General features: G+C 46.8%; 1 protein-coding gene across 1 annotated transcript; it reads right to left on the reverse strand.

Moving 5' to 3' along the window:
• Positions 1-3,174: 3,174 nt before the first annotated feature.
• Positions 3,175-12,966, reverse strand: POPDC2 (popeye domain containing 2). Its single transcript, XM_058555541.1, has 3 exons — positions 12,476-12,966; positions 8,477-8,585; positions 3,175-3,718 (listed from the first exon to the last, which is right to left on the reverse strand). The coding sequence occupies exons 1-3, from the start codon at positions 12,964-12,966 to the stop codon at positions 3,212-3,214; spliced, it is 1,107 nt and encodes a 368-aa protein (XP_058411524.1). The 3' UTR covers positions 3,175-3,211.
• Between the last annotated feature and the right edge of the window lie 344 nt (positions 12,967-13,310).

The raw sequence follows: 13,310 nt of genomic DNA on the forward strand, positions 1-13,310 counted from the left end.
ACCACCAGACTACAAAATGTACCGTCTTCAAAAAAGCGGTCCAGTGGAAGCTCTATTTTTAGTCGGTCTTCAGTCGGATTGTGTGAGGAATAAGCTCTGGTGTCAGTGTGATGAAGCTCCGTCACTCTCGACGATGCAGAATTCAGCCAGTGCCATAGCTCTTATGTAAGTGCTGTGCTGGGATGAATAGCAATGAGCTTACGGTTTGGGTAACTGAAGAGCCAGGGGATAGATGGTGGATTGTGCCCAACTTTATAAAGGAAACGATAGTAACTTGCTACCAATCACAAGGGACCATGCTTATTCATTACAGTAATGACCCTGGAAGGAGTTTGATGGCAAATAAGTCCAACCAAACATCTAAAACCACAATTCCAGAAAAGGATCTCTGATTTAAATTATTTCATTATCACAGACTAAATTGAAAGCCATCTGAAATTTGGCCAATTTGATTATGTTTTCAAGTTGTTCTGAAAACTCTGTGGTTTGGAAGTAAACAACATGTTTTTTCCTTTCTATTACTTAAACAAACATTTAAAAACCTATTCTCAGGCCAGCCCAGTGGCATAGTGGTTAGGTTTGTGCATTCTGCTTTGGTGGGCCTGGGTTCGTGGGTTCAAATCCCAGGTGCAGACTGATGTACTGCTCATCAAGCTGTGCTGTGGCGGCATCCCACATACAAAAATAGAGGAAGATGGGCACAGATGTTAGCTCAGAGCCAGTCTTCCCCAGCAAAAAGAGGAGGATTGGCAACAGATGTTAGCTCAGGGCCAATCTTCTCAACAAAAAAAACAAAAATAAAAACAAAAAACCTATTCTCTTTATATTGCAAACATGAGTACTTTAGAAAGTGAGTTATATTAGCAGTTTTCTCATCTTGAGCTTCAGAAACGGCTGAATTTGAAAAGGGGCATTTCATCTGACAGTATTAAGGGTAGAGGACCTTGGAGACTGAGTCGTGACCTCCTATCTGCATTGTCATCACATACCAGGTGATAGACTTCACAGGTACAGAATGGAGAACTTCTAATCAAGCAGGACCCACCACCCAGCAGGGAGGATGACAGTCCCCAGTCACAAGAGCAATTGTGAAACATAGCAGAGACTTCTCGCTGAAAGACACTCGGATGTCTGGGGGCTTGTGTCCATTATACTGCTGACTGACTGCTTCCCTTTTCCTCCTCTGAACCACTCATCCTTTGCCTTCTCACATCAACCCAATAGGGCCTTCCGGGCCAGCTGGTCCAAAACACTCACATGAAGAAAGTGAGGTCTGCTGAGGTTGTGTGGTTTACAAAAAATAGAGGGCCAGACATGGAAGCCAGGACTTCAGGCTCCTGGCCCAGGCCTCTTTCTTATGTGCCATGCTGCCTGCCCCCTAATGTTTGGGAAAACTCATGCATGAAATGTGTAGCCACCTAAAGTGGGGAATTTTCACACCTTCACTTGAATGGTTTTCTTTCCAGGCAGAGGGAGAGGTACTGATCTTGGAAGTATTAAAAGCCAGGATTAAAAGCTAAGATGGGGGTACAGGGTAGTTTATGGGGAAGGATAGATAGAGCAAGGCAGGAAAGGGAAGGTGATACAGAGATAAACGTGTGAACAATACAATGGGGACAATGTAGAGGACAAATATGGAGAGGGGAAATTAACTGACAAGAAGAAGAAAAGGGCATTTTTCTTTTGAAGAGCAGCAAACTTAGGCAACCAAGGACTGAGCAGAAGCCAGAAAGAGAGAAAGAAGAAGAGAACAAATAGAACCAGGAAAAGGGAAGAAAATGAGGAAAACATGAAAAAACTGAGAGCTGCTGTAGACTAAGAGCATGTACAGGTGGGTAGGCGTGTAAGACGAAGAGAGGGATCCACAGGACATAATCCACATGCATGGGGAGGCGGGGGATGGACGAGGAGGGAGGTGGATAGCAGCACAGCGGGAAGGGGCGATGAGAGTGAACAATGCAAAGGGAGCAAATCAACAAAGCGGTCCTGGGTGCTCCACTGATCCTTGGAATTACCCCAGAATCAGCTCAACTGTGGTTCTGGGGACACTGGTACCACAGGAGATGATAAATTCCATACCTATAAAACCAAATCTCTACCCTCTTATCATTCACCTCTTTTGCCTCTTTCATCATTTATATAATTTGCTTTTCAAAATATACAAACGTTCACTTATTCATTTCGTGTACCCTGGAAACCTTCCTCACTGGGCTAGTTTCTTGGGAAATTTGTCAGTGCTTCCCAAGAACAATGGGTCTCTTAAGGCACCCACCCACACACACACCTGGAAATGCCTTCCAAATTGGGAACAGTAGGATTTTCCTCAGGAAAAGCCAGGCCTCAACCATGGGTGGGTGGAGTCCCAGAGGAAAATGTCACAGCATTGTGAGAGCAGCCAGGGGGAACATGAAAGCCATTTCCCACAACTGCTGAGTACAGCCTTTCTTGTACACTCTGCTGAGCTGTGAGGGAAATCCTGCGTGTACGTTAGGATTTCTATCTCCCCCAGATTTGAGCCTACTCCATCTCACACAGGTGTGGTTTGCAGGGCAAGCCAGGCTGCTGCGTACCCATCCGATCATAGTAACATTCAGTCAGAGCAGCATCCATCCTCTGCCTGAGCGACCCATATGCTCTCCGCTGGGTGAGAGGAGAACAGGGTGGGGACGTTTTCCTCCCGGGGTTATTAGTTTGTATCACAAGCCTCTTTGAAATATGTGACTTTAGCAGAGATATCTGCCCAATCCAGGCTAATAAGCACTGCGTTCCAGGGCTGACTGTATCCAGGAAGAACCAATAGGAATTAGAACCAGGCCAGCTTTTCCCCCCTTTAAAACGCATGCCACAAATAAAATCCTCTTTAGCCCTAGCTGTGGCCTTAGGTATTAGCGAAACCTTGCAAACAATTTAGCAACCTATCTGCTTGCTCACAATGTCAACTAACCCACTTTCCAAAATGCAATCACACTTAATAAGAAATGAGTTAAAAAATCCCCTCACGCCTAGCTTGCACCTGGAGTGAGTTGCTATCTGCAAGGTTGGGTTAACGCCACTTTCTGGGAGTCCACTGAGAGGAGAGATGCCATGAAATGGTTTTTTGCCCTTACAAGCCGAGTTAAGGCCAGCTGTTGGCAGGAAGGTGTGGCAGCTGCCTTCTGAGTACTTACACAGGATCCTGAGCCCGGTGGCTGTGCCCATGTTAATTCTTCCCTCACCTCATGTACTCCCCATCACTCCTATAATCCATGAACGATTCTGATCCTGACACTTCCTCAAAATCCTCCAGCACCAGACTGGTGGAGTCCTCACCCAGGACGCCGCTGTCAGACCTGGACATCCTGGCCCGGGAAGGAGGTGCCGGAGGGTTGGTGGCAGCTGCAGAGGGAGAGCAAGGGGGCGTTTGCTGGACAGATGTGGGCGTGGCCCGAGGAGAGGACGTGGCTGGCTCACGGACATCCTCATCATCCTTCTCGGACTCTGTCCCTGTATCTGGGGCAGCCGGCCCCAGGACGTGGTAGAGGCTGGGGAGACGGATGTCGAAGCGCAGCCCAAACTTAGCAAAGAGCTTGTCATTGAGAGCGTAGAGTTTCTCCGAGATGTCATAGCCCAGCAGGGCCGAGAAGAGGCGGGATATGTATCGCTCTTTGGCCAGAAGAAGGTGGAGACTTTTCCGGGGCCAGGAAATATAGCTACACGCTGTCTCGGCAGTCAGAGTGACCTGAGAGGGGTCAGGAGCAGAGAGTGAAGGTTTAAACTAGAAAACGTGTCCATGCTTAGCACACAGAAACATCTAGTTACTTGGCAAATGGCAGCACTTTTACTGAAGAAGCCGTGGGAACACCTCCATGGCCTTGCCTGGAGGAGGTCCAGTGAATGACTTTTAATCATATGCATTGATGGGGGGCGGATTCAGGCCCATGAGGTTGCTCAGGACTTGGCCACAACAAGTAACCAAACGGATCTGATGACTAAAGTGAGAAAAAGGGCACAGAGGAAGAGGAACTCTTAAGAGCACAACGTCAAAGGGCACCCCACTCTCCAGTTATTCAGTCCTCTAGGAATTTCTGAGCACTCACTACGCACCCAGGAGGCAAAGCTGAATTACACTTGCAGGGTCAATGATGTGTGGCCAGCACACAGTGGGTGCTTGATAAATCCTTTTTAAAACAATGGTGAATGGTAAAGCCAGCCAGCATGGAAACATGCTTAGGATAGTAAAGGAAAAGGGTGTGGAATCACATATTTTCAATAACCTGATTGGCCATAATACTTTAAAAGTGAGGCCAGCAGAGTTCATGAGGAAGATTTGTGAACAGAGACGGTGGAAATGATGACAGCAGCTGTTTAGTGAGAGGTGACTGTGTGCCAGGCATTGTGTTAAGTTCTTTATGTGGATCCTCTAATTAAAGGTGGGGTTGACTTTGCAAACATTCTTGATTTATTAGAGATTTTATATAATCCTTCTAATTCCTGCATTGCCTACCAGATCTCTCGCTACCCTCCTCTCCTCTCCCTTCCCCTCTGCCATACCCCTCTTCCATTTTCTTCATTCATTTTGTCCTCTCCTCTTCTCCCCCACACCCTCCCCCCATCATCAGCACTGAAGTCAGGACCCTAAATTACCTCATCAAGGCCAGAAGCTGGTTTCAAGTTCCAGCTTTACCCCTTTACCAGCTGTGTGACATCAGACAAATCACTCAATCTCTCCGAGCTTGTTGCCTCATGAGAAAGAATTCTGGAAGTGGTACTCACAATCTGTCCAATACTAACAGTTCAGCAAGTAGTTGTTGCTGTCTGCCACAGCCTGCACTTTACATGTCCTTACTATCGATTCCCAGACAAGGAATCAGAGTACTGATCCCGAAGCGGTGTGTGTAAGAGCTCATCTGGATGTCACAGAGGCCAGGGGCATTCTTCCGAACATGCTGTTACTTCTTCCATCTTAAAATAAATCAAAACGAAAATCCTGTTTTTTCACTTCGCTTTTTGGCTAGCTACCTCTCCATCAATTTGCTCTCCTTTTCAGCCAAACCTCCATGAATAAAGCTGTCTGTACTTGCTGTCTTCCACTCCTCGCACTCTCTCTTACACCAGTTGGCTTTGCCCTGGCAGCCCACCAGCACTGTTCCTGGTAAGGTCACCAGTGACTCTCCGTTGTGGTGCTCAGCTCCCGTGGTGTTCAGCCCTGTTGATCGCTCCCTCCTCTTTGATATGCCTTCTTTCCTTGGCTCCCATGAGGCCATACTCTCCTGTACAATCTCCTGATTCCTCCTTTTCAGCTTCCTTTGCTTCTTCTTCTTTTTCTCTCCAACCTCTAAACACTAGAGTATCCCAGGGTGGGTTGGTTTTTGAACCCCTTCTCTGTCTAAACTCACTCACTTGGTGATCTTGTCCAAGCCTTTGGCTTTAAATATCATCTCTATGCCAACAATTCCCAAATTTACATCTCAAGCTCAGACCACATTCCTTAATTCCAGACTCAAGCATCCAACTGCCTATGCAGCATCTCCATTTCAATGTCCATAGATGACACAAATCTAATATATCCCAAACTGAACTTCCTCTCTTCCCTCCAAACCAAGTCTACTTGCAGCCTTCCTTATCTCAGTTGATAGCAGCTCCATCCTTCCAGTAGCTCAGGCCAAAAGCCTGACGGTCTTCGTTGATCTTCTTTCTCTCATACACTACATCCAATGCAATAGGAAATCCTTTTGTCTCTGTCTAGAAAACATACGCTCTGGCCCTACATGATGTGGCTCCTCATCACCTCTCTGATTTTACATCCTGCTGTTCTCGCCCCTTCCTCTCTTTGTTCTGCCATTCTGGTCCCCTTTCTGGACCTCAAACATGCTAGCCCCTCCCACCCCAGGGCCTTTGCACTGCTCTTCCGTCTGTCTAATATGCTTTTCCCTCAGCTTCACAAAGCTCACACCGTTACCCACCTCAGGTCTTTGCTCAAATGCCACCTGCTCAACAAAGACTTTTGTGACCACCCTATTTAAAATTGCAATTATATCTCCCTTAAACTACACTGTTTTTTTTTCACTAGCTGTTATTATCTTTTAACATATTACATTATTTATTTATGTCTATGGCTTATTTTTTGTCTCCTGTATTAGAACGTAAGTTGCATGAAGTCAGGGACCTTCATCTGTTCTATTCACTGATATATTCCAAGCACCTTTAACAGTGCCTGGTATACAAAAAGTGCTCAATAAATATTACTGAAGTGAACACATGAATCAGGGGAAGATCACTCATCTTGTATGTTGTAAAACAACTTAATGTCACTTTCTCATGTCCTGTATAAAATCCTTCCCTAAAGGTTTTCAGGAAACCTGCTCAGTGACTGGTTCCCACATACACAGGCACATGCCTGCAATAATGTTTTGAAAAGCTTTTTCTTTAATTCTCACCTCAGAGTTTGGTTGAATGGACTTAACGAGATAACATATGTAAAGAGGTCTTGGGTCCAGTAAAACACGACGCAAACGGGAGAAATACTAATGATTCCTCCCATGCTGTGTTCTTGGTGACTAATGAGAGGGTCGCAGTGCTGAAGAGTCAATAAATTCTTATTTAACTGAATTGTTGAGAGGTGTGATGGCATGTTGATTCATTTGTGGTAAACATAGTAAGAATTATGATTCAGGCAGTCACTGTGGATTGCCCTATTAGTCAACAAAGACTATGCAATTGCAAAAGGCAAGGACAGGATGAACTATAACTCAGGACAACACTTGACATTTGCAAAGAGGAAGTGGGCCTTTACACAGCCGATGGCAAATGTGTGGATCTCACTGCTCCCAAAGGAGCACTAAAAATATAAAGGGAGGAATATGATGGTACCTACGTTCCAGGCTGAGAGGCCATCTGGGGTTACAGCCCTTCCTTTCGAGCATAAAGTAGGGGAGGACACCCGGCTTATCCACCACCTGTCCCCCGGTGTCAGTGTCAGAAACAGAGCCTGGTCTGGCTGGCTCAGGACCTGACTCAGCCCTCCTGGAGGTTCTTATGGCTCTGAGGCAGTTCTCCAAGGAGACCGCTAGGCTGGTTGGAGAGGGTGTGTGTGGTCGGGGAGGAACATGATCAGAGGGGGTCTGTGGTGGGTGGCCCTGGCAGTGGGATCAGAATTGCCTCTCAGGCTCTGTCCTCATAGAGCCAGGAGTCCGGGTGGGGCGGAAGCAGACCCAGCCAGGTGGCACCGCCTGGCATGTGTCTATTCTGGGGTTGGCTCATATGCTAGCTTGAGGGACTCCCTGATAGAAGTAGTAGGAGACACATGGAACCCAGTACTGGCAAACTATCTAGACTGGGGAGTTCCTATAACGGGGTGTGTGTGTGTGTGCGTGTGTATGTGTGTGTGTAAACTCCATTCTCCTGGTGACCCTCCGATTTTAAAAAAGAACAGAAAGAGTAGAGCCAGGCAACTTGGCCTTACCACTTTCTAGCTGAAGACCTTGGGCAAATTACTTGATGTTTCTGAGCCTGTTTCCTCATCTGTTAAATGGGGGTAACAATAATAGCCAACCCAGAGGGTTGTTGTGAGAATCAATAAGGCAATATAATACGCAGTGCCTGCCACGTACTAGCCATTCAGTAAGTGAGAACTACAAAGATGGTAACCAAAGTCTGAAGGCTTGGCAGAGAGGAGAGTAGGGCCGAGCAGCCAGGCCCCCCCTTGGAGCGGGTATGTGAATGCCCTATGGAGTCCTCTGAGACACCAACTGCCCACTGCCTAGCCAGTTCAGCAAATCTTTATTGAACACCTACTGTGTTCAAGATACTGTCCTTTGGAGCCTGGGGATGGAGAGGAGAAGCCCAGATTTCTACCTCAAAGAGTTCAGTGTGCGTAGGACAGAAAGGAAACCAGATCAGTAGAGCAGAGAGCATCATGTGCACCAGTTAGCGTAAGTAAAAGGAATAGAAAGGGCACGGAGGCAGGAACAATATGCTGTGGGGATGGAAGCTGGTGAGGTCAATCTGGGCAGGCCTGAGAGGAAGTGAGATGCCATGGCCTCAAGTAGATGGGGAAATGCATTTCAGGTCGAAGGGACAGTAGGGGTTAAGGCATGGCCACTGCAAAGCAATGTGGTGTATTTGGGGAAGTACTAGTAGTTCAGCATGGCTGGTAAGAGCAAAAGTGTGAGGGAGGAAGGTGCTGGAGATGTGGCTGGATATCACTAGAGTTCTTCGGTTACTCTCTAAGGAGTGTAGGGTTTTATCTTGTGGTCACTGGGGTCTTCTAGAAGAGTTTGAGGCATAGGAATGACATGGCCTGCCTTTCAGGGTCAGTACCTCTCTACCCCACCCCACCTCCGCCAGGAGCCCAGGCACTCTTTTCACAGAAGGAGAGTGCTCCCACCCCTAGCACCATATTGGCAGTGGGTCAAAGGACAGATGGAAGAGGGGAGAGACGGAGGGGGGATATTGCTGGGTTACAGTGGGACGGTGCTGCCATGGGTCTCCCTATTACCTGGAACACCCCCTCCTCAGAGGGCTGCAGTGATTCCCACTCGGGAGAGTCCATGAACTGGTAAGGAAAGATGTAGTGCAGAAACTGCCCATCCTGGCTCACGCGAACCCTGGCAAAGGGAGAGAAGAGACTGTGTGGGAAAAGGGAAATGGCTCCCCAAACCCTCCTCAAAGTCTAAATTACATACAAAAAAATGGAAAATGATTAGGATCCAGCATGGGCTTTTTCCTCGTTTCCCAGAAGACTCAGAGTCTCAGCTTCAACCTCTCTTCTAAAGTGAGTTATACCAGGAAAGAAAGTGTCTCTATCAGGCCAAGGGCAGACAAAAAGATCTCTAACCCAAACCCTGTCCATTTGGAAGGAGCTATTGTTCCATTTTTTTCTGGAGTTTTATTGGCTAAACAAACATGCATGGAGCACTTCCTGTGTTCCTGGAGGTCTGGAAATGCAGAGATGGGTATGATCTGATCCTTGCCTTAAGGATTTCACAATTTAGTGGAAGTCACAGGTACATAAATAACAGGCTGCAAGTCAATGTGTGCTGTTGTAAAAGAGGAGAATAGAAGAGAGACATAGATTAGTTCTCTTCGAGTGGCAGACTTCTCAGAGACGACATTTGAGCTGAGTTTTGAAGGGTGAATAGTATATTGAGAAGCAGATCAGGATGGGGATGGATGGAGGGCTGGGAAATCCAGTGTGGCAGTTTGTTGTCCAATATCTGCTTTTTCCCTTCCTCCACAGTTCTGGAGTTCTGGCCGGGCTCATGGCTGTTCAGCTAGACTGCATATTCCCATCTGCCTTGCAGCTAGGTATAGCCATGTGATTAAGTTCTGGCCAATGGGATATTAGCACTCCAAGTCTTGCTCCTAATGAATGCCTAGATATATATGTTGTGCATACAAATTACCAAAGACCATCATCAATTAATAAGCTATTGCCTATTATCTGACAACCTAAAGATGGAAGACAGAAGAGGATATAGGACTCAAACCAAGCCAAGGATATGGTGTCAGCCAATAGTCTCTGATGGCAGAAACACGCTTGCTCCTCCAAGACCAGGTAATATATATACATAGCCAGGCAGAACTTCCCTGAGTAATGAAAGAATACAAGAGAAAATGAAGTGTCATGCTCTCCTGCCTCAGAGTCTTCACATATTCTCTTCCATCTTGCTGGGCCTCTTCCCAATCCCCACATTCTCCTCAGATCTCAGCTTAAACATTCCTTCTTCAGGAAGTCTTGTCCGACCTCCCCAGAAAACTTAGATCCACCGGTTACGTGCTCTCATTGCACTTTGCATTTCTCCCTGGAAATATTATGTCTATTATTCACCACTATGTCAAATGTTAATTATTGACTTTCTTGATGGATTGTGAGCTCCATAGTACAAGGGTAATATTTTTCATATTTTAGCACTGGATCCCTAGTCCCTAGCACTCAATAAATATTTTTGAAAGAGGGGAAGGAAGAAAGGAAGGAAGGGAGGGAGAAAGGAAAGAAGGAAAGAAGGATCAAACAAATGAACTCACTTGTGTCACCATAAAAGGGGACCAAAATCTCAAGGAAAAACTTCTCGAATAAAGGAAGAAAGACAAGAGAAGATAGATCAGATCCTCCCATCATCTCCTCAGGCAAAGAATCTGGCCACTTAAGCAAGCCACCAAGGAGTGACAACATTTTAGAGTGTGAATAACATCTAATGAGCCTGCATGGCTCCCTAAAACCACTTAAATTGGTGTCCTGTGGCCTTTATCGTCTGAGTCTCTTCTTCCTTCCTGATCTCCTGGACGACAGGTAATTTCCTCCTACGTGAATAGCTTAGACATCCAGTTGCCTGCTTAGGAGGCTGTGCCTGTAGGAGTTTGTGCTTTGAATTTTATATACGAGAAACTCTCAAACAGTTAAGCACAGCTTAATAGGGTGATAAACTTTGAGGAAGTCACTTTGTCTTTCTGAGTCTTGAAAAGGACTGATTGACTTTATTAAAATAAAAAAGAATGTCTGAGGTTTCAGCAAAGGGCTCCAGGTGAGAGTCTGCATGTGAGACAGGGAGGTCTGCACAAGAAGCCCCCACTTCCTAGCATGGAGTTCTTGTCCGCTGCTTCGAGGTGTTTGGGACCTCACTGTAATGAGCCAAGGGTACAATGATTCTCCTTTAAAACTGGAGCCTGGTCATAGTCTAGAAGTGTCTTCCCCCAGCTCCAATTTAGCAAAGTTGAGACAGGATGACATTGAAAGATAACAAAACAAAACTCTTACTCCAAACCTTGAAAAGTAGGGAAAAAAATCAAAATTGTCTAATTTCTGACTTGGGTTTTTGATGCTAAGTATACTAGGAAAAGCCACACTGAGGAGCCAAGCCCCCTTCTCCCCTTCACAGAAAAGTGGTCTTATACAAGTTCATGGTAAATCCATCATATAAAAGATACCTGAGCCATACAATAATCATAATATCCTTCCACAAACGAGCACCATACAGGCGGAGTGGGTGTTTCTCCCACCAGTCTTAACTCCCTCCTTTGAAGAGAGGAGCCAGGAGGAGCAAAAAACCTCACAGATCTCATGAATAAGCATATTTCCTAAGTTGCGTTTCTTTTAAGCATGGAGCTGTAGGTGGCAAACATTTTGGCAACAGTCATAATGTTTTTGTATTCACACGTATTTGTTTACAAATAATTGCATTTGTTTATACTTTGATTCACTCATAAATGAAATGAAATGTCTCCCCAGAAAACCTCATAGCTCATTCAACCCAGGACCTCTGAGCCAAATAAAATCCAAAAATGTCTACACAACACTTTCGATTCTATAAATTAATACAGAAATGCATAGGATTACTAGAAGTAGTTGTTATGGTACCATCATCATCATCCTCAAATTCTTTTTTTTTCCCTCACCGTGTGGTTGGCAGTCTTATCTGGTTTCTTTTTTTTTCCTTGGCCTCAGAGCCTTCTGATTACTATCTGATCTTTTCTACCATATTCTCCTGGTCTCAAGGAAGCAGGGGAGGAAATGAAGGACAAAGCTTTTGAAATCCTCTGCTTGCTTTCCACAGAGCCAGACCAAGTATCCCGGGTTATCTCACATACAAGTCCCACTAAGGCAATATTTCCAAGCACCACAACTGCCTACCAAACGTGCAGCACAGAGGCCCATGGTATTTGTTCAGAAGACATCAGCCAATGGCCAAGGCTCACGTGCAGGCTGACTGGGCGTACACTAACCCTGACTAAGACCATTTCTGCTAATGTCTGACTGTCAGCCTTCTTAAGAGGAGCCAGCCAGGTGTTTCCAGCAAATCCTCAACTAAACATGTCTGGGCAGCACTACTCTTCCCTCACTGTCTGGCCCTCAGATTTACAGTACTTGACTTCTTGGTCTGTAAGGATCTCAATAGAACAACTGGAAATGGAAAAGTGGACAAGGGGTATTCCCTTTCCATACCTGGGTGTATACAGAATGGCTTTACCTTGGAGTCTGTACAGGACACCCCCAACACACCTGGACCTGTTTCATTGATGCCCTGGCCGAGAACAGGGGTTACAGGAAACCCTCCCCGTTTTGGTGCTGTTCCCTGCACGTAGTCGGCACTTAGCAAATGTTGAATGCATGTGGAAGGAACAAATTAATCTTCTTGAAATGTTCGGTTTCTCTAAGCTTACAGAGATTTTGCTGCAGCTTAGGCATGACACACTGGTGTGTGTGTCTGTGTGTGGTCATTTCAGACCCATGCTTGAGAAACACTCACCCCACAACTCCCAGCGGCAAGCGTACACACAAACCTTCCTGCCAACCAAGAAGATGTCTCATGATCTAATTTCCTCTTGGAAATGCTAAGAAAGGGGAAGCAAACCCATGCTTAGAAAAATCTATTTTGGTTCGTTTGACTTGCCACATCCTTCCCTCAATGGAAGGGAACACGAAATGGAAAGGGATACAGTGGGAAAGGAGAAGCGTGGGCAAGGGGAAGAAACGTGGGGCGGTGACAGAAGAGCTTACCGGCCGGAGAGCAGCAGGGACAGACGGTTGATGGGGGTCTCGCCCTCCACAGCATAGGTCTGGTCAGTGGCCAGAGTTAAGACCCGCTCCTCGCAGCAGTGGACAATCTCCTTGTAGGTCTGCAGGGGCACCTGCAGGGGCAGGCACAGTGTCTTGTAGAGGAGATCGAACTCCTCAGGGAGGGTGTCCCCGCGCAGGCGGTACACCAGGAGTGCCAGCTGGAGCACGCAGGCCGCTGTCGTCAGGAAGCTCCAGAGGACGACGTCCAGGCCGCAGGCGTGGAACCAGCCCCACAGCATGCAGCACAGGTAGCCCGTGCCCAGGAAGCCAAAGAGGTAGAAGCATCCGTACACCCCGCTGCCCCCCATGAAGCCCAGGAGCAGGAAGCAGTTGGCCAGGTGGTAGAGAGCCCCTTCCAGGTCCTGCCTCCAGCCGGTGCACACCGGCCCCTGCCAGAGGAGCTGGCCCCCCGCGCTGCTGTTGGCGCTCATCTCGGGGCGTCTCAAAGCCTTGCGGGGCTCTAAGACTACCCCCCCAAAGGAAACTCAGAAAATGGATTAATCTGTCCTCCCAGATGTCTTCTCACCTCCGGCTTCTCATCACCAATTCCACCTTTCCTGGAAGGAATGTTTCTGGTAGCCTCGGGAATGGATGGCAGAACATAGCACACTTCATGGAGAATTTAAAAACTGTTTTTCCCTCTCTCTCTCTCAGCAAGGCTCTGGCCCTCTCCGCAGAGCTTTGGCGAGCTTCCTTGGCTCCGGGTTTCTTAGGACAGGCTTCACATTTGGCTTTTAGCAGAAAACCTAGATTGCTGCGAGGAAAAGATAGGACT

Source organism: Diceros bicornis, chromosome 15, assembly GCF_020826845.1.
Source record: "Diceros bicornis minor isolate mBicDic1 chromosome 15, mDicBic1.mat.cur, whole genome shotgun sequence".
NCBI lineage: Eukaryota > Metazoa > Chordata > Mammalia > Perissodactyla > Rhinocerotidae > Diceros > Diceros bicornis.